This window comes from Hemitrygon akajei, chromosome 13 (assembly GCF_048418815.1).
Source record: "Hemitrygon akajei chromosome 13, sHemAka1.3, whole genome shotgun sequence".
In the NCBI taxonomy this organism is placed as follows: Eukaryota; Metazoa; Chordata; class Chondrichthyes; order Myliobatiformes; family Dasyatidae; genus Hemitrygon; species Hemitrygon akajei.
The window spans coordinates 56,432,586-56,455,267 of NC_133136.1; the positions used below are offsets into that span (position 1 = coordinate 56,432,586).

The 22,682-nt window shown below is 39.6% G+C and overlaps 1 protein-coding gene across 1 annotated transcript in view; it reads left to right on the plus strand.

The window, feature by feature from the left end:
* Window positions 1-22,682, plus strand: part of scfd2 (sec1 family domain containing 2) — a 259,523-nt gene that overhangs the window by 219,387 nt on the left and 17,454 nt on the right. The window contains exon 7 of the mRNA XM_073064670.1: window positions 21,936-22,070. Within this exon, the coding sequence (XP_072920771.1) occupies window positions 21,936-22,070 (135 nt within the window). The remainder of the gene's footprint in view (window positions 1-21,935; window positions 22,071-22,682) is intronic.

A 22,682-nucleotide genomic window follows, 5' to 3' on the forward strand; every position in this document is an offset into this window, starting at 1 on the left:
TGCAGATTCATGTGCCTTTCTAAATGCCTCTAAATGTCTGCTTCCAGCACCTCCCTGACAGAATGTTCCAGGCACCTACCATACTCTGTGTAACAAAATTACATATGCCCTGCACTTCACCTTTTAATTTCCCTCCTCTAATATTTGAGAAAAAGATTCTGTCTACTCCATCAATTCCTGTCATAATTTTATAAACGTCTGTCAGGTCTCCCCTCAGCCTCTCACACTCCAGAGCAAACAACCCTACTTTCTCCATCCTCTGCTTATAGCTAGTACTCCCTAATGTAGGTTGCATTCTGATGAAGCTCTTCTGTACTCTCACAAGAGCCTCCATGTCCTTCCTGTAATGCAGCAACTGCAACTGTACACAATACTTCAAATGCAGCCAAATCTAACTTAGTCACATCAGACCTGCAACAGCAGAATGACAAGACTGCTAGTGCCATTGTATCTTTTTGTTACTAAAGTTGCCAAAATGTTTTGCGTTACTTTAAAAATTCTATAAATATAGGAGATAATAGTTTGACTTGTATGCAACAATTCAAATGTCACTTGCCTTTTAATGCATTTTAATTAAGATTCACTTTGATCCTTGTTCATATTCTTTGGAATTTCAAAAGGTTTGAACAAATTTTGAGAATACAGTTTAGTTTTTAAGTAATCATAGATTAACTGATAGACTATTTATAACATCTGCACAATGGCTGCAGTGGGCTTGTCTTTTGGTCTGGAGTCTCTCTTGCATACAGAAATGCTCAGGGTCCTGGGTTTCCTTCATTTAATTGTGATCCAAGACTGAATTTGTATCTGTTTGTTAATTTTCAGGCCAAATCTAAAGTAGCTGTGATAATCGTTTAGAATAAAATGTGCTGGACGATGGGAAAGAAGCATTATGCTGTTGTAAAGCCCAAGCAGTCCATTGAGCTCTGTACTGCCAACACGCATTGTATGAAGCAAAACTCATTGCTGCCTCCTATCAAAATCACTTGCAATTTCAGTGCAATTGGTTTAAAGTAGAAATGTTGAAATGTAATATTGTGTCTGGGATGCAATTGCAAATGATGAAAATCTTCTGCTGCTAAAACATGGTTTCCATATTCAATGAAAAGAATTAATTATATCTATACAACGTACCTTTAAGCTATTTCCAGTATGCCGTATCAATTTTCCATTTAGCTATTGGTTAACTTTTTTTCTGTTTTACTGAGTAAGAAATCCCTAAAACTTGTTCAACAGACTGTGCTGTGCCTTGCTCTCTGCTCACTCATTTTTCCCCACCTGGCTTCATCTTCCCATGATTTTCTCCTCCTCCTGGTTCAGCCTATCCCCTACCAGCTCCTGTCTCACCCCTCCTATCTTCCCTCTGTATTCTCAGTCCTGATGCAGGGTGTTAGCCAAGAACCTTGACTACCCTTTTGCCTCTGCAAATGCTGCTTAATCTGCTGAGTTCCTCCAACAGTTTGCCTTTCTCTCCAGATTCCAGCACCTGCAGTCTCTTATGTTTCCACGTAATTATTTTCAGACCTCCCTCACTCAGCCAACGATGAGGATAAAACCTGAAATTAGACAGTGACAGGCAACCATTTCTAATAGGCAGGTCGGCAATTTATATGTTTCACTGAAGCTGGCAGGCTAGGTTTCCCAGAAGCTTTGGAAAGACACGGCTTGTCAACCAGGAACAGCAGAAATACTTGCCAATTTATTTGAACAAAATCATATACTGCACACAATTCCATTACAATGCCAAGGACTGGACACCCGCTCACTTATTCCTATTAGCAATGGTGGGCTGCCAAATCTGGAACTACTGATTACTCTGTAATAGTTCCTGCTAGAATGGAAGTTGACTACCTGCTGTGGATGTTGGCATAGGGAGAAGAGGCTTGCAATGAAATTAAGACTCAGTAGCCTTTGAGGAAGTTGGGCTTATGTTTCTCCATTTGCTTCCAGCCCCATCTCTCCAGTTTCATCAACTTCCAACCCAGAAAATCAACCTGGCAATGGTAACATTGCAGCTACTTATCTCCACCAATAGTTTCCATTTAAGCTACCTTGTCCATCATATTCTTATTTCCATAAAAAAGTATTCATTTTTTTTGAAACATCTTATTAATTTGTTAAATTATTCATGAATTATTTCATAAATTTTGAATTTCATGAATTATGAATTAATTCAATAATTCTGCATTCCATGAATTACATTTTATCTGGCATCCTTTGAATTTTTAAAATTATATTTCAGATGTGCTTCTGGCACCAATAGGGGAAGGAGATAAATTCTTGCAATTATATCATTGTCTTTTGAAACTTCCACTAACTCTCACCTTACTGTAATGTACGTATCTCTTTCTTTTAGAGCAATGACCCCGACCCCTCCCAGCACTATGTATTGGTCAATCCGCCAAAGGGTTTCAGCCCGAAACATCAGCTGTACTTTTTCCCATAGATGCTGCCTGGCCTGCTGAGTTTCTCCAGCATTTTGTGTGTGTTGCTTGAATTTCCAACATCTTTAAATTTTCTTTTGACTATGTATTGATCGATTGTCTGCGCATGTATGTATCTCTCTCTCTCTCTCTCTCGTGCACAGACATAACAAGTTGGTGACAAGTTAGAACTGAATGTCACAAAATGTCATGAACTGCACCGACAGTTATTTACTCCATGTGTGGTTACAAAGACACAACATTAACTAATTTCATTCTACTGACACAGTCCTGCTACATTGGGCTTACCTTCAGAGTTTTAAGCTTACTGTCCTGGAATGGCTGACACAGTAATGGAGCAGTTTCTACTCTGTCACACCTCCTTGTTTATTCTATTCCTATCCCTTTCCCAATCGTTCTGCTCCTGCTTATCCACACCTTCCCCTCCACCTGCCTATTCCTATCTATGCTTTCCCCTCGTCCTCTTCTTCTGTACCTCCCCGTCCCTTCTGGCCAGTATTAACTTCCTTTCCTTCCTCTTTCCCTACATTTCTCCAAAATTCCTCTGTACAAACTCTCCTCCCATTATTCCATCCCTTTCCACATGTGTTGACCCTTGTGTTCCCTTTGATTCCTCTTTCATTTTGTCTCCCTCCACAATTTCTTTCTGAGATAGAACAGTACAGGCCATTCAGCTCATTTTAATGCCAATTTGTACTAAATGTCCTGTGTATCCTCCATATTCCTCTATGCCCCTCATATTCACGAGTCTATATAAAAGCCCCTTAAAACCCTATCAAACTGCCTACTTCTACTTATAAACCCCAGTAACCTATTCCAAGCACCTACCACTCCATGTTTAAAAAGTAATTGTCCCTCATATCACCGATAAGCCTCCCTCCTCTAACCTTAAAAGCATGTTTTTTGGTATTTGACATTTGTATCTTGGGGAAAAGATTCTGACTGATTATCCAATCTATGGCTCCTATAATTTTAAGAACCTCTATTGTTTGCCCTTCAGCCTCTGAAACTCTAGGGAGTACAACTCAAGTTTGTCCAACCTTATCATTAATATCCTCTAATCCAGACAGCATCCTACTAAACCTCTTCTACACCCTCTCCACATTCTTCCTATAATGTTGACAACCAGAACTGCATGCAATATTCGAAGTGTGGACTAAGTAACGTTTTATATAGATGCAGCATGGCTTCTTTACTATGCATTGCTGGATATAAGACATAGGAACAGAATTGGGCCATTCAGCCCATCGAGTCTGCTCTGCCATTCCAACATAGCTGATTTATAATCCATCTCAACCCCATACTCCTACCTTCTCCCCGTAACCTTTGATGTCCTGATTAATCAAGAACCTGTCAACATCCATTTTAAATATACCCAATGACTTGGTCTCCACAGATATCTGTGACAATGAATTGCGCAGATTTATTACCCTCTGCCTAAAGAAATTCCTCCTCATCTCTGTTCTAAGTGGAAGTTCTTCTATTCAGAAGGCCATGGCCTCTGGTCCTAGACTCCCCCACTATAGGAAGCATGCTCTCCACTGCACCCCCATCCCCACCATTCTTCTAACCTCCAGTGACTACAGGCCCAAAGCTATCAAATGCTCCTCATACCTTAACTCTTTCATTCCCAGAATCATTCTTGTGAACCTCCTCTGGACCCTCTCCAATGCCAGCACATCTTAGATAAGGTGCCCAAAATTGCTCACAATACTCCAAGTATGGTCAGACCAATGCCTTATAAAGCCTCAGTATTACATCCTGGATTGAAGTAAGTTGCAGAAAATTAGTCAGCTCCATCTGGGTGCTGGTCTCTGTAGTATCCAAGACAACTTCAAAGAGTGGTGACTCAAAAAGGCAGCATCCATCATTAAGGATCCCCACCATCCAGGACATGCCGTCTTCTCACTGTTAACATTGGTAAGGAGGAACAGAAGCCTGAAGGCACACACTCAGCAATTCATGAACAGCTTCTTCCCCTCTGCCATCCAATTTCTAAATGAACATTGAACCCATGAACACTATCTCACTGGCAACACGAGTGAATCTGCACATGCTGGAAATAAATAAAAACACAAAATGCTGCCAGAACTCAGCAGGCCAGACAGCATCTATGGGAGGAGATAGTGACGACGTTTTGGGCCGAAACCCTTCATCGGGAGACTCCTGATGAAGGGTTTCGGCCCAAAATGTCATCACTACCTCCTCCCATAGATGCTGTCTGGCCTGCTGAGTTCTGCCAGCATTTTGTGTTTTTTTTAACACTATCTCACTACTTGTTTTAACTATTTAATAGACATAAATATAAATGAATGTAATTCAGTTTTTTCTCCAGATTTATTTATCATGTATTTCATTGTACTGCTGCCGTAAAGTTAACAAGTTTCACGACATATACCAGTGATATTAAACCTGATTCAGATGAAAACTAACATTGCATTTACCTTCCTTACCACTGACTCAACCTGCAAGTTAAACTTTAGGGAATCCTGCACGAGGACTCACAAGTCCTTTTGCATCTCTGATTTTTGAATTTTCTCCCCTTTTGGAAAATACTTTACGCCTTTATTCCTTCTGCCAAAATGCATGACCATAAGGAGATAAGTTGAGAGAGGGAATGGGGAATGGAGAAGGAGAGGGGGTTGAGCATTACCAGAAGTTCAAGAAACCAGAGTTAGTTTTGACAGTGTTGTATTGTTTACATTATGTATCTGTGTTAATCTACTTTGAAAATAGCATTAATACTATGTATTACTACTTTAAATACCTCAACATTTAATTTATGTCGTTCATGCTAATCTCTGACCCTCTGTCTGGCTGGAGGACAGAAGAAAAATAACTATCAATTCCTCTCAAATGTCCGGAATTTTCCAGCAATACTCGGGACTGACCTAAATACATTAGCACACAACTATAAATGGGGGTAATTGGATTGTACAGTCATAGAAGGCAGTCTATTTTCTGTTGCAATGCTGAACACAAGATGTTTGACTTTACTGAATTCTGACACCAGCAGAGATTGCAGATGTGAATTTCCACAATCATCTTCTCCAGGATCTTGCCTGTTTATTGATTTGTTCAAAAGCATACTTATTTTGTATTGGGTGAAACCAGATCTGTTTATCCCAACTCTCAATTAATCATCTGTGTATTTCCTTAAAATGTGCATGTTTGTTGTGCTGGGGCACTGTCTCAAGATGAAGGATAGACCATTTAGGACTGAAATGAAGAGCATACCCTCCACCCTGAGGGTGATGAGTTTTTGGGATTTCTTACCACAGGGCTGTGGAGATTCCATCATTGATTGCAATCGGAACTAAGAATAATAGTTTTCTGGATAGTAATGAAAACAAAGGAAAATGGCAGGAAACTAGTTCTGAGGCAGATCAGCCACAATTGTGTTGAATGGCAGGGCAGATTGGAGGGACTGAATGGTCTACATCTACTTATGCTCTTATGCAGGTGGCCAGCACTTGTGGAACTGTACCACCGTGCCACTCATTGACTAAGTAAAAATAGATAATCATCATCTGCTTGTTGCCAGTACTGGTTGTTCTGCATTTATTAAATTGCTCTGACTTTTTGCTGATGATATGTAGAGTTCAAGTGTTTTGTTTTCATACCCTGAAATAGTTCTGCACAAAGGGAAAAGGAAGATATTTATTTAGGCCCTTTTGTGCTCATCTTAGTGGCCAAGCACCAGCAATCGATTAGTTTTTATTGTGTATTTTGTCAGAAATTAAAGGTAATTGGCTTGTCTCAAAGGGCAATTTTTCCAAGGCTAATGGGAAAGACCATAGCAATGGAATAGTTTTACCAGGAGCTGGTATAGACTCTCCAGGCCCAATGGCCACCATCTGTTTTGGACACAATTCTACGATTCAGTGTTGAAAAAATCAGTAGCTTGCATAGCAAGCTCAACAGATAGCAATGTTTCAGTGACCGGACAATCTGTTTTTGTAATATTGAGTAAGGGATTTGCTTTATGGGAGATCACTGCTGATCTCCTTCAAAGTAGAGCTATTGGATCTATTGCATCCATCTTGGAAAACAATTGGTGTTCCAATTTAATGTATGGACGAAATAACAATGCTTTCATTGGTGCAGTACGCCTTTTGTAATACCCTGACATATTGGCCAAGGTTTTAACACTGAAGTTATTGCAGTGGGACTTAAATGTACAGCTTTCTAACTAATATTATATGTTGCATTACTGTTGCTTTTGAACACTGAACATTCATATGGATAAAGGTCATATTCTGTGTAAAATGAGAAGGAATAGCTCACAAGGCTGGCGGTGTACCAACCCAAGAGTGATACACAGCTGGAATTTCTCAAACTTTAGCCAAACTTGAATGAAATCCCACATGAAATTTGAGTCAGCATTTAAGCATCAGTCACCTGATCAGTCAGCCTGGAATTCAACATTACAGGCTGGAAAGACATTACTTTTGTAAATTATAGAATCAATCATGTTACAAGCTCAATACATCTTAGATTGAATTTGCTATAAACATTACCAAGTTACAGTTTTTTTTAAATTCTTGTACTTAGCTGAAGAGTATTACACTACTTCTGTCACAATGTAATTGCAACTTCTAAATTTCTTTTTTTTGTAATTTTTTTTTTATTGAAGTTCATCAAACAAACATTTCCATAAGATGTATTTCAGACATTGTACATATATATCATATAATCATATATATCACAAAATCTCCACAAAGTATTTATCTGGGGTATACACGTATAGAAAAGAGTGGAAAGAAAAAAACAAGCAAAAGGAAAGAACTATGTACAAGTAGGGAGTGATCTTTTTTTTACAACAGATTCATTGATTTGTGAGAATAAAATCAGGCCTATGAGGCATTATGTAGTTAAACCATTTTTCCCAGTATGAATCAAATTGTTCCAGCTTATGATTAACAGATGCTGTTATCTTCTCCATTTTGCAACTTCTAAATTTCTAAATGGTAATTTCGTCAATATTTCTAAATTTGCTAATGACTTGGGGTATTTCAGTATTTTAATAAGTTACTTTTATATTAGTTTTATTGGATAATGAACTACACAAATTAGTGTTTTAAACTCTTATTACCTACATATTTATTTTTCCAATTTAATTTTATTTTACTAATGAGTTCTAACCACATATGAAAATCACAGTGTAAGTTATTAAAGAAAAGTTCATTATTTTACAAACTATAGGAGAAAACAGTCACTTAGCCATATTAAGTGGAAAGAGTAAATTATGCTTCAATTGTGATCCTTTCATTAGACTGGAAGCTGAGGGACAGTAAGTATTCCAGTATGGATGGGAAAATAAGAGGAAAAGAAAATGTAGTGGGAATATTAAATGGTACAGCACTCAGGAGTGATCTAATGATCTTCAGTTAATATCAGTTTATTGATTACGGTAGCACCAGTAAAGTAAAATTGAGCAATAATGCAAGAATTTAAAATAATCAATATAAAATTTGCTTCGATATGAAACCTGTAAAGTTTGGAGAATTTAAGCAGTCACAAAAGACTGCCTGTCTTTTTATTGCCGTGAGATTGCTCTGCTACAGAAAGGGGAGACTGACTTTTTATCGCTAGTGAGATCACTCTTCATGGAGAGGGGAGAATGTATTTTTATTGTTGGTGAGATCACTCTGCTACGGGGAGGGGAGACTGACTTTTTATCGCTGGTGAAATCGCACTGCTATGGTGAGGAGAGACTGCCTGTTTATCGCTAGTCTGATCGCTCTGCAATAGAGAGGGAGGCTGTTACCCAGGTTTTCTCTGTTTTGGATGTGTACTTGGACTTGAACTATGGACTTTTTTCAGTCTTATGGTTTTTTTGTATGCTGAGTTATTTGCCCAGTCTTTCTTTGTTTTTGTCTACTGGAGAGGGGGATTTGGGGAGTTGATGTGCCTGTTCCATCTTTGTTGTTTTGCAGAAGGAGGGATTTGGGTGCTGATGACCATGCTGCCTTTCTTTTCTTTCTTGGTTTCATGGCTATCTGGAGAAGAAGAATTTTGAAGTTGTATACTTTGATTAATAAATGCACCTTTGAACCTTGATCTCCATCACTTCTGCTTCAGATTATTTGAATGCTAATATAAGCATCATTTTGATATTCAAGGGCAAATGTAAAATCACTGTGTTTGCTTCAATTAAATGTTCAGCATTTAACACCATAATTCCTACAGTCCTGATCGAAAAGCTACAGAACCTAGGCCTCTGTACCTCCCTCTGCAACTGGATCCTCGCATCCTAACCAAAAGACCACAATCTGTGCGGATTGGAAATAGCATCTCCATTTCGCTGACAGTTAACACTGGCACTTCACAGGGATTACCCACTGCTCTACTCTTTCTACACTCATGACTGTGTAGCTAGGCACATCTCAAATGTCATCCATAAATTTACTGATGATACAAACATTGTTGGCAGAATTTCAGATGCTGACAAAAGGGTGTACAGGAGCAAGATATACCAGTTAGTTGAGTGGTGTGGCAGCAACAACCTTGCACTCAATGTCAGCAAGACCAAAGGAAGGGTAAGATGAAGGAAGACAAACCAGTCCTCATAGAGGGATCAGAAGTGGAGAGAGTGAGCAATTTCAAGTTCTTTGGTGTCAACATCTTCAACATGAGCCTGGAGCAGAGAAGAGTACCCAGACAGTGGAAAACATCCTGTATTGTCCCGGTACCGAAGAAACCACAACCAAAGGAGTTGAATGACTTCAGACCTGTTGCCTTGACGTCGCACGTTATGAAGACCATGGAGCGGCTGATAATACAGAATCTGAGGCCACAAACCAGGCACGCCCAGGATCCTCTTCAGTTTGCGTATAAGGAGAAGGTGGGAGTGGAGGATGCTATCACGTATTTGCTGCACAAATCACTCTCTCACCTAGAGGGGGTCAGTTGTGCTGTGAGGATTACATTCCTTGACTTCTCTAGTGCCTTTAACACCATCCAGCCCAAGATCTTAAGGCACAAACTAACGGAGATGGGAGTAGACTCTCACATGGTGGATTGGATAGTGGACTACTTGACAGATAGACCTCAGTATGTGCGGTTGGGAGACTGTAGGTCTGACACGGTGGTCAGCAGCACAGGGGCGCCGCAGGGAACCGTACTCTCTCCGGTCCTGTTCACCCTGTACACATCAGACTTCCAATATAACTCGGAGTCCTGCCATGTGCAGAAGTTCGCTGATGACACGGCCTTAGTGGGGTGTGTCAGAAATGGACAGGAGGAGGAGTATAGGAAACTGATACAGGACTTTGTGATATGGTGCAACTCAAACTACCTGCGTCTCAATATCACCAAGACCAAGGAGATGGTGGTGGACTTTAGGAGATCTAGGCCTCATATGGAGCCAGTGATCATTAATGGAGAATGTGTGGAGCAGGTTAAGACCTACAAGTATCTGGGAGTACAGTTAGACGAGAAGCTAGACTGGACTGCCAACACAGATGCCTTGTGCAGGAAGGCACAGAGTCGACTGTACTTCCTAAGAAGGTTGGCGTCATTCAATGTCTGTAGTGAGATGCTGAAGATGTTCTATAGGTCAGTTGTGGAGAGCGCCCTCTTCTTTGTGGTGGCGTGTTGGGGAGGAAGCATTAAGAAGAGGGACGCCTCACGTCTTAATAAGCTGGTAAGGAAGGCGGGCTCTGTTGTGGGCAAAGTACTGGAGAGTTTAACATCGGTAGCTGAGCGAAGGGCGCTGAGTAGGCTACGGTCAATTATGGATAACTCTGAACATCCTCTACATAGCACCATCCAGAGACAGAGAAGCAGTTTCAGCGACAGGTTACTATCGATGCAATGCTCCTCAGACAGGATGAAGAGGTCAATACTCCCCAATGCCATTAGGCTTTACAATTCTACCGCCAGGACTTAAGAACTTTTTAAAAGCTATTATTAATGCTTTTTGAGATAGTGATTTAGATGCATATCATTTTTTTTACTGAGTTAAGTATTGTATGTAATTAGTTTTGCTACAACAAGTGTATGGGACATTGGAAAAAAGTTGAATTTCCCCATGGGGATGAATAAAGTATCTATCTATCTATCTATCTATCAATATCTCTGACGACCTAACCTGGATGCAACATATTGATGCAGCTAAAAAGAAGGCAAGACAGCGAGTATATTTCATTAGGTGTTATAGGAGATTTGGTTTGTCAACTAAAACACTTGAAAACTTCTACAAATGTACCATGGAGAACATTCAGACTAGCTGCATCACCATCTGGTATGGGGGCGTGGGATGCTACTGCACAAGATCGAAGTAAATTGCAGAAACTTGTAAAATTAGTCACCTCTATAATGGGTACCAGCCTCTGTAGTATCTAAGACATCTTCAAGGAGTGGTGCCTTAGGAAGGCAGCGTCCATCATTAAGTATCCCCACCACCCAGGACATGCCTTCTTCACACTGTTACCATTGGGAAGGAGGTACAGTAACCTGAAGGCACACATTCAGTGATTGAGGAACAACTTCTTGCCCTCTGCCATCTAATTTCTAAATGGATATTGAACCCATGAACATTACCTCACTACTTTTTTATTTCTTTTATTTGGCACTACTTATTTTAACTTAAATCTTTATATATATATATTGTTAATGTAACTCAGTTTTTCCTCTATATTTATTTATCATATATTCATTGTACTGTCACCATACAGTTAACAAATTCCACGACATATGCCAGTTATGCTAATTCTGATTCTGATGTTGCTTTAATATTGAACCGTTAGCTTGTTTTTAGATGGACTTTGCAGAAATTTTTATGTTTTTGGTAAAAGGCTTGAATAAGGCATCTCTCTACCCCATGTTATACAAGTCAAGTCAAGTCACTTTTTATTGTCATTTCGACCATAACTGCTGGTACAGTATACAGTAAAAATGAGACAACGTTTTTCAAGACCATGGTGCTACATGAAACAATACAAAAACTACACTGAACTACGTAAAGCAACACAAGACTACACTAGACTACAGACCTACCCAGTACTGCATAAAGTGCACAGAACAGTGCAGGCATTACAATAAATAATAAACAAGACAATAGGTACAGTAGAGGGCAGTAAGTTGGTGTCGGCCCAGACTCTGGGTATTGAGGAGTCTGATGGTTTGTGGAAGAAAAACTGTTACATAGTCTGGTCATGAGAGCCCAAATGCTTAGGGATTTCCCAGATGGCAGGAGGGAGAAGAGTTTGCATGAGGGGTGCGTGGGGTCCTCAATAATGTTGTTTGCTTTGCGGATGCAGCGTATGGTGTAAATGTCTGTAATGGCGGGAAGAGAGACCCCGATAATCTTCTCAGTTGACCTCACTATCCACTGCAGGGTCTTGCGATCCGAGATGGTGAAATTAATAATGATAGAGAAAGGAAAGATTAGATTAGCAATACCTGTGGGCCTTAACAGAAAATGTATTTTGGCTTTACACACTGTTACAGATTCAGCAACAATAAATATACAAGTGAGGGAGGGTTTTTTATAACAAATAAAACATTTATTAAACACTGAAAAACAAACCCCCAGAAGTAAACAAACAACTAACGTAACCGGAAATCAGCTGCTGTGCGGCAGCTTAATCAGTTCTTAAAGCAATAAAGCTTAAACAGTTCTTAAAGTGATGTTGTAAAAACAGTACTTCGAAGTAGTACTGCAAAAGTTCAAAAATGCTTACAGTCCATTAAAGGAGAGACTTTTTAGACGATTTAAATTCTCTTTCACGTCGTGTTGCTGCGGTTCCCAGTCGAACTGTACTTTTCCCGGAGAATTTACAAAGATGAAAATGAAACGGCTTAAAGGCACTAACCTTTCCTTTACAAAACTGTTCCCAATCCTTTCTGCTATTTCGCAGGGATTAACACGGGGACAGTCAACGAATTCCTTCCGAATGAGGATCAAACAAGGTCGAACCTGTTTCACTGTCGAAATCGACTTTCCTCAATCCTTTAACTCCCGAACTCTGATCTTCACTCTCCACTGATTTTTAACTGGCAGTATTATAAAGAAACTGCTGGCAATGACCTTTTAAACTTTAGGCATTAAATAAAACTCCATCTTTCAACCAAACTGCGTCATAATATTGAACCACGCAGTGGCATGAAGTCAAAATGGCAAATCCAGCCACGAACTGCCCCTCCTCACAGGGAGGGGTCCTCCTTTTATACCCTGTAAAAAAAAACTGTCACATGACCTCTACTGGCAGGAAAATGACGTCACTCCACCATCACAAGTCCACTACCTTAAGTCCAGTATAACTTCAACACCACTGTCACGTGTCACGGGTACGTAACAACAGATACTCTGTTATCAAAAAGTACCAATCCAGTGTTTGCTGAGATGGTTGAGTTTTTTAAACAAGTTATCCATGCCTAAGATGGAAAACAATAGATGAAAGCAAATATAAAACTGTTAGAGCACTGCCATCATTTTTATCCAAAAACTTAAATGTGCAGAAGTTTTGCAGTACAGCCTGAAAATTCTAAATATATATATATATATATATATATATATATATATATATATATATATATATATATATATATATATATATACACATACATATATATATTTTTTAACATATATATATATAAATTATGGTGTATCCTGCTTAATGCCACAATTAAGAAAGAACTGGTACTTTTCACAGATGAAGGTATTGATGATCAGGGAAGTGTGCAGGGGTAGTGAATTCAAAAAAGAGAAAAGCCATTGCAGAAAGCAAAAACCATTTGAAAATTCTATAAATGTAAATTTAGAAAATATTTAATAATAAAATAGGCCAAAGTCAGCATGGTTTGCTTCAGGGGAAATCTTGCCTGACAAATCTTGGAATTCTTTGAGGAAATAACAGGCAGGATAGACAAAAGAGAGTCAGTAGATGTTGTATACCTGGATTTTCAGATGGTCTTTGACATGGTGCTACACATGAGGCTGCTTGACAAGGTAAGAGTCTATGGTATTACAGAAAAGATACACTCATGGATAGAAGAGCGGCAAGAGGCAAAGTGTAGAAATAAAAGGTGCCTTTTCTGGTTGGCTGCTGCCGTGACTAGTGGTGTTCCACAAGGGTCGGTGTTGAAACCACTTCTGTTCACATTATATGTCAATGACTTGGATGACAGAATTGATGGCTTTGTGGCCAGATTTGTAGATGATACAAAGATAGTTGATGGGGCAACTAGTGTTGAGGAAGCAGGGTGTCTGCAGAAGGACCTAGACAAATTGGGATAATGAGCATAGGAGTTGCAGATGTAATATAATGTATGGTCGTGTACTTTGATAGATGAAATAAAGGCTTAGACTATTTTCCATACAGGGAGAAAAATTCAAAAATCAGAGATGCAAAGGAACTTGGGAGTCCTCATGCAGGATTTCTTAAAGGTTAACTTGCACATTGAGTCAGTGGTGAGGAAGACAAATGCAATGTTAGCTTTCATTTCAGAAGGACTAGAATATAAAAACAAGGATGTAATGCTGAGAATTTCTAAGGCATTAGTCAGATTGCACTGAGTATTGTGAGCAGTTTGGGGTCCTATAAGACTGAGGAGTGTTTGATGGCTCTGGGGCTGTACTTGCTGGAATTTACAAGAATGAGGAGGTATCTCAATGAAATTTATTGAATACTGAAATGCCAAGATAGAGTAGATGTGGACAGGATGGAGGTGTTTAAGACAAGAGGACATAGCCTCAGAATAGAGGGATGTTCATTTAGAACAGTGACAAGGAGGAATTTCTTTAGCCAGAGCATAGTGAATCTGTGAAATTTATTGACACAGACGGCTGTGCAGACCAAATCATTAGATATATTTAAAGTGACAGTTGACAGGTTCTTGATCAATAAGGGTGTCAGAGATTCCAGGGAGAAGGCAGGAGAATGGCGTTGAGAAGGATAATAAATCAGCCAAGATGGAATGGCGAAGCAGACACATCGCGCAGAATGGCCGAGTTCTGCTCCTGTGTCTTATGGACACAGGGATTTCACTACACAAAACTTACCTTCTCCCAATCAAAAAGCAAAGATGCACAATAATTAACTCTCACATAAATAACGTACATAACTAAAATATTCACTTTGGCTACGTCTTTCTAGTGAATCTTTTATTTTGTGCTAATTAGCCAGTATATACTAGCACATAATTTACTCTTCTTGCAAAACAATTCCTGTAGCATGGAAAGGTCATCATGAAGTTTTGGAGGACCAAATGAACTTGCAATTCTGAGACGAATCAGTCTTGCCAGCCTTTTGTCTCTTGTTGGCAAAGAGGGTTGAAAGGGACTTTAGTGTAGTAGGCTGTCTGTATAGAGACTGTGACATATTCAACTATTCATTGTGGTCTACTAGTAATAGTTAAAAGCTTAACAGATACTCTAGTCAAAGTGATCTGTCCCAAATAGTCTGAGGAGTCTGTTAACTGCCATTATAAAATCACCAGTGCCCGTTGTGAGTTCATCCTGAGGCCTGGATTCCACATATATCATCTGTTCTATCATTCTCCCATGCTGAATAGTGGTCATTCCCTCCCTGTCAGGTGTCCATAGAGGGGTATTAATACGTATGGCCAATAATGTAAATTATCACTGGCTTCAAATGAAGGTGATGCCTGAGTCTCTCTTTAGTTGACCTTTGCAGATATGAGTCTGCTTGGCATTCTGCCTCCTGTTTGCTTGAACCGTTTGTACTCTTGTAGAACTTAGTGCTCTGGGTTTCCAATGGTTTATGACTTTTGCCCCCTCCTTTTCCAAAGAATATATCTGAAAAATCACATAGCTTTTCTATATGAGGAGCAGAGGGATGTTGCAGTGTATTTAACAGAACAAGTTGATAATGTAATTAAAAAAGCAAATGGGATGGTTTCCCTTATTGGCTGGGCTACATAATATAAGAACAGGGAGGTTGTGCTGGAACTAAAGCAGAGGCAAAGATTAGGAGGCATTAAAATATTTGATAGATGATGGTGGATCCCCTCACCTAAGAGAGTGCTAGAGCCAGAGATCCTTTGCATATTTAAAAAATTATTTGTATATGGGGTTAGACTGGGTAGCTCTTCCCTGATGGGTACAAGCACCGTGGGCTACCTTATGTGACATCATTTTCTATTCTTTGAAATTCATGAAGTATCAGAAACACATTCCAGTGAGAGATTTGTGGGGAAAAAAATATTATGTTTATTCTGCTACCAGATAAAGAGCAGCAATTTTACCTAAAACTAAGTAGAGGAGAGTTTATTCAAAATGTTAAATGATCAAAAATATTAAATAGAAAATGGTTTGCAAATGTTTGACTATTTTACTTTAGTAATGGTGCTTTATGACATCTGGTTCTTATTCCAAGCTTTGTTGGTGCTTTTGCACTTCTACTTGTTTTGTATTATGGTTTCCATATGTCTTGTTTATCTTTCTCATTTATTTTAACCATTACAGTTGTCTGAAAATCTCCCATTGACTGAGAATCAGACATCCAAAGTGTCACAATATGTCACCTTTCTAACCTATGCTGAATGAAATTTTGAAGCAACATTTTGCCTCTGTGCTGTTAATCACGCTTAGAACTAGACTTTCAAGTCTTTGAAAGGCCTGAGACAATCAGATACATGTTTGGTTTTGTAAGGTAATAATTGGTGCAGTGGACTAGGAGAAAGTCATTCAACAAAATATCACCTATGTCATGATGAATTTGTTTTCGAAAATGGATTTTTTGAAGGGAATCAGGAATTGGATCTGACTGCACTACACAGACATCTGTACTGTAATGCAGTTTAAATAAATAGGTGGGAAGCAAATAGCTTCCCATCAAGTCTAGGTTGCCCATTCTCTTCTGGCTAGTCAGTGTACTGCATAAAACCCTTTACTAAATCCATCAAGAAGGAAATGAGTATAAGAAAATACAAGGCCGCGGGGCACATAGGTCAAAGTCTTCCTGCACATGGCCAATATCGCTGCCTTCCTTCAAGAACAGTGCTAATAAACCCCCCCCCCTGAAAATTTTCATGTTTTATTGTTTTACAACATTGAACCACAATGGATTTAATTTGGCTTTTTTTTTATACTGATCTACAGAAAAGATTCTTTTGTGTCAAAGTGAAATCAAATTTCTACAAATTAGTCTAAATTTATTATAATTATTAAACACAAAATAATTGCATAATTACTCACCCCCTTCAAGTCAGTATTTAGTAGATGCAGCTTTGGCAGCAATTACAGCTTTGAGTCTGTGTGGACAGGTCTCTATCAGTTTTGCACATCTAGACACTGCAATTTTTCCCCATTCTTCTTGACAAAACTGCTCAAGTTCTGTCAGATTTCATGGGGATTGTGAGTGAACAGCCCTTTTCCAAGTCCAGCCACAAGTTCTCAATTGGATTGAGGTCTGAACTCTGACTTGGCCACTCCAGGACATTAATTTTGTTGTTTTTAAGTCATTCCTGGGTAGCTTTGGTTATTGTCTTGCTGGAAAACAAATCTCCCAAGTCACAGTTCTCTTGCAGTCTGCATCAGGATCAGGTTTTCCTCCCTGTATTTTGATGCATTCATTTCACCCTCTACCTTCACAAGCCTTCCAGGGCCTGCTGCAGTGAAGCATACCCACAACTTGATGCAGCCACCACTGTTCTGGTATATTCTGGGATGTAGTTCTGGGATAGGTATATGGACAGGAAAGAAATGGAGGGTTATGGGCTGAGTGCAGGTCAGTGGGACTAGGTGAGAGTAAGCGTTTGACACAGACTAGAAGGCTCAACACTACGTGCCCTGTCAATTATCTTTGTATCATCTACAAATCTGGCCACAAAGCTATCAATTCTGTCATCCAAGTCATTGACATATAATGCCGAGATGGCCTGTTTCCGTGCTGTAATTGTTATATGGTTGTATGGTTCTTCATGGTAGGGATGGTGTGTTTTTGATTATGTGCGGTGTTTAGTCTGATGGCTAAAAAGCTCAATTTTGGTTTCATCAGATCATAGAACCTTCTGGCAGATGACTTCAGCGTTTCACACAAGCCTTCTGACAAACTCTAGCCAAGATTTCATTTGAGTTTTTTTCAACAATGTGTTTTTCTTGCCACTCCCCCATGCTACGACTAGTGAAGCACCCGGGCAACAGTTGCTGTATGCACAGTCTCTCTCATCTCAGCCGCTGAAACTTGTAACTCCTCCCAAGTTGTCATAGGTCTCTTGGTGACCTCCCTCACTAGTCCCCTTCTTACACAGTCTCTCAGTTTTGAGAACACCCGCTCTAGGCAGATTTACAGTTGTGCCATATTCTTTCCATTTCTTGACGATTGGCTTAACTGTACTCCAAGGGATATTCAGCAACTTGGAAATTTTCTTGCATCCATCTCTTGACGTGCTTTTCAGTAACCTTTTCGCAGAGATGCTTGGAGGGTTATTTTGTCTTCATGGTGTAGTTTTTGCCAGGATACTGGCTCACCAGCAGTTGGACCTTCCAGATACAGGTGTGATTTTACTACAATCAATTGAATCACCTTGTCTGCACACAGGTCTCCAAAAACAGATCTCCATTTAACTTATTATGTGATTCTAAAGTCAATTCACTGCACCAGTGATGATTTGATGTGTCATATTGAAGGGGGGTGAATACTTATGCAATCAATTATTTTGTAATTAATGTATTTCACTTTATAGAGATCTGTTTTCACTTTGACACAAAAGAGTCTTTTTTGGTCAATCATTGTCAAAAAAAAAACAAATTACGGTAAATCAGACCCTGTGGGAGGCTGGTCCAGAAATCACAGCAGCCTAGCAGAGATATTTAAAATATCCTTAGCCAGGGTAAAGTGCTGGAGGACAAGCAGATAGTTAATGTTTTTCCATTGTTTAAGAAGTGCTCTAAGAAAGCCTTTGAACGCATTGTCCAGGAAATTATGGGCCTGTAAGCATGACATCAGTGGTGAGTTAGTTATTTACAGGTATTCTAAGGGACCAGATATATGAGAATTTGGTTAGACAGGGACGATTACAGATGGTCAACATAGCTTTTGGTGGGTCATGTCTAACCAATCTTATAGAGTTTTTTGAGGAAGTTACCAGAAAAGTTGATAAAGGCAAGGCAGTGGATGTGGACTTTAATAAGACCTTTGACAAAGTCCAGCAAAGAAAGTTTAGTCACTTGGCATTCAAGATGAGGTAATAAATTTGATTAGACATGGGAGGAGCCAGAAAGTGGTAGCAAACGGGTGCCTCTCTGACTGGAGGTCTGTAACTAGTGGTGTGCCACAGGTATCATTGCTAAATCCATTGTTGTTTGTCTTCTAATGACACCAAGATTGGTGGTGTAGTGGACAGCGAGGAAGACTATCAAAGCTTGCTGTGGGATCTAGTCCAGGTGGAAAATGGGCTGAAAAATGGCAGATGGAATTTAACGCCGACAAGTGTGAGATGTTGCAGTTTGGGAGAAGAAAGTGAGTGGTAGGGCACTGAGGAGTGCAGTAGAACAGAGGGATCTGGAAATACAGATACATAATTCTTTGAAAGTGGTGTCATAGGTAGATAGAGTCATAAAGAAAGCTTTTGCCACATTGGCCTTCATAAATCGAAGTACCAAGTACAGGAGATGGGATGTTATGTTGAAGCCATATAAGTCATTGGTGAAGCCTAATTTTGGAGTAATATGTGCAGTTTTGGTGATCTACCTACAGGAAAGATGTCAACAAGAATGAAAGAGTGCAGAGAAAATTTACAAGGATGGTGCCAAGATCTAAGGATCCAAGATAATAGGGAAGATTGAATAGGTTAGGACTTTATTCACTAGATTGTAGAAGAATGAGAGGACATTTGATAGAGGTATACAAAATTATGAGGATTATAGATATGTTAAATGCAAGCAGGCTTTTTCCACTAACGTTGGGTGAGACCTGAATTAGAGGTTATGAGTTAATGGTGAAAGGTGAAGTGTTGAATGCCTTCAGTCAGAGTGTGGTGAGAATGTGGAGTGAAACTGGTTGGTGCAAGTTTGACTTCAGCTTTTATGAGAAACATGGATCAGAATATGGTTGGGTGGGCTGCAGAGGGCTATGGTCCGAATGCAGGTTGATGGGTCTAGACAGATTAATAGTTTAGTACGGACTAGATGGACTGTAAGGCCTGTTTCTGTGTAGTGTTCTATGACCCTACGGCTTCAAATTTTGTAGGTTACCCTCCAAGTCGCATGCTATCAGGTCATCCCCAACAGTACTACGAGAATATCTTCAACAGACAGACTGCAACAATTTAGGATGGTGGCTCACTGCCATCGTCTTGAGGACAATGAATGTTAGCCTAGTAAGTGACACTTCCAAGCCGAAAACTGAATTAAAATAAAATAATCACTTAAATGTATACTCAGTTTCCACTATATTAGGAATGTACACTCAGTTTCCACTTGCTTATTAGTGCAAGTATCTAATCAGCCAATCATGTGGTAGCAACTCAATGCATAAAAGCATCTGGACATGGTTAAGAGGTTCAGTTTTGTTCAGACCAAACATCAGAGTGGGGAAAAAGTGTGATCTAAGTGAGTGACTGCAAAATGATTGTTGGCGCCAGACAAGATGGTTTGAGTATCTCAGAAACTGAGATTTTTATGCACCACCATCTCAAGAGTTTACAGAGAATGGTGCAAAACACAGAAACATCCAATGAGCAGCAGTTATATGGGTGGAAATGCCATGTTAATGAGAGGTCAAAGGGGAGTGGCTGGACCGGTTCAAGTTGACAGGGAGATGACAGACAGTACCTCAAATAACTACGCATTACAACAGTGGTGTGCAGAAAAGCACAACTCGTCAAAGCTTGAAATGGATGGGCTACAGCAGCAGAAGATCATGAACATGTACTCAGGAACTACTTCATGAGGTATTAATACAGTGGCCACTGAGTATAAGTGAACTGCACAATAACTACTCCCTCCGCGACCAAGCACTCTGGCTATCACATATTCATCAACAACTGTTATCTTTCTGGGCAGTCTCTCAAGATCAGTGCTGAGGGGGAGAGAATTAGGTGACCCTATTCATGGATGAAGAGAGTTTAGCACATGGAACCAGAAGCATCCCACCCAAGGTGAATGACTGCCCATGTGACACCTGCTCGACAGGAGGCACAGTTGCCGTGACGCAGTATTTCACTCGGGTTGTGAGGTGACTGATGTGGCCAAGTGGGCCTTGCAGTTTCCACGGTTGGGGCAAGAGATGTCTGATAGGATGGGCAAGTTGTGTGCTGATTACATTCTTGATGGACTCTTTAATGCTTGGGACTCGAAGTTTTCCATACCACTCCAAATGCTCCTGCGTATTTAGTAGTGATGGGCAAGTGTCCCAGGTACCAATGCTGACGTTGCATGTACTCAGGTTGGCTTAGAGATATCACTGAATCTGTTCCCTTCCCATGTCAGGACACAGTAGAGAATACCTGTTTCAAGAGTCAGATGTTGGCCACATGAAGCAACTTTTATAAACCCCCTTTAATATAACAAGAACATAACAAAAATAAACTGACGAAGTAAACACTAAACTAAAGACTAAAAGCTTGATTTTTTTAAAAAAGTATGTTTTAAGGTATGAAAAGGGATTAACTTCAAAGATCAAGGATCAGCTTTATTCACTGTATACATTTACATGTGTTAGGAAATTGCTGTGATGTTTTGGTGCAAAATTCAACAAAAAATGACATTTAACAATTAAAAATAAAGTTAGAAGTACAGATATGGAATAAAAATGTGCATAAATACCAGCATGTATTTACAATGTAAACAGCATTATAAAAAGTGGTTTAAAGTGTTTGCAGTGCAATGACTGAGGTAATAAATAGTGGGGTACGGAAGGGCTAACTAGAATGGTTGATCAGATCACTTAGGGGAAGAAACTTTTATGATGATGTGAAATTTTTGCTTTCAAAGTCCAATGGTGGTTTCCAGAGGGAAACTGCTTTGGAACAAGGCAGTTTGCTAGGCGAGTAATGTCCACAATGATTTTTCTTTTCCTGCCCACTTCTTTGTTGTGGATACATACAAGTCTTGCAAAGATGATAAACTGCAGTCCATTATCTTTTCTGCTGTCCTGACAGTTTGCTGTAGTTTTCTTAGATTGTGAGAGGATGCTGCACCAAACCAGACAATAATGGCTGATGTGAGGATGATCTTTATCATGGCAATGTAGAATTGCACCAGCATTCTCTGGGGAAGATAGAATTTTGCCAATTGCCGCAAGAATTACAACCTCTGCCAGACCTTTTTTTAAGTGGAGGAGAAATGGTGGAAATTCAAATGTAGCTGAAAGCTTCACTTAGGTTGTGGAATTCATTAAACCACAGGCCTGTTGAGCCTAGACAGTTGGCAAGGCTACAAAGAACATCTGCCAGCTGCAATGAGGTCCACTGTGATTAATTGCTTGTAATACATTACGATTTTTATTGAAAATACTTTCATGCATTAATTTCTCCTAGCAAATAGGATTAATTCAAACTTTTTTTTTATTTTTGTAGGCAACGTACAAACCTTTGGTGAAGCAGATTTTGGAGGAGATATTTCACCCAGACCGAACTGACACTGTGGATATTGAATACATGTCTGGTGGTTTAACTGAACTGCTCAAAACTGGATTCAGTATGTTCATGAAGGTTAGCTGTGCTTAACTTAAAAAAAGATTATCACTATACATATAAGGCGGTGAAAAAGGCATATACTATGCCTGTCTATGTTGGGGCATAGATTATAAAAGCTGGAACATAATGCCATAACTTTGCAAAACACTAGTTAGACCGCACTTGGAGTATTGTGTGCAGTTCTGGTCTGCACAATATAAGGAAGACATTAGTGCACCAGAGATTCGCCTGGATGTTGCTGGATTAGAAGACCTTAGTTATGGAGAGACAATGGATAAGTTTGTTTTCCCTGGAATGAAGGAGGTTGAGGGTCACCTGATGGAGGTGTATAACATTATAAGAGGCATGGACTAGGTAGATAGTTAGAAATGTTTTTTTCCATGGTAGGAATATCTAAAACAGGAAGGCATGGGATTATGCTGAGAGGAAAGAGCTTTAAAATGGTTTTGAAACAAAAGTTAATATCTGGAACTCACTGCGGAAGAGGGAATCACCATGTTTACGTGCCATTTAGATCAGCATTTGAATAGGCAAGGAACAGATGGATATGGACCTAAAGCGGGCAAATGGGATCAATGTAAATCAGGAAGAAGGTCGGCATGGATGTGGCATGTTTTCTGTGCTGTA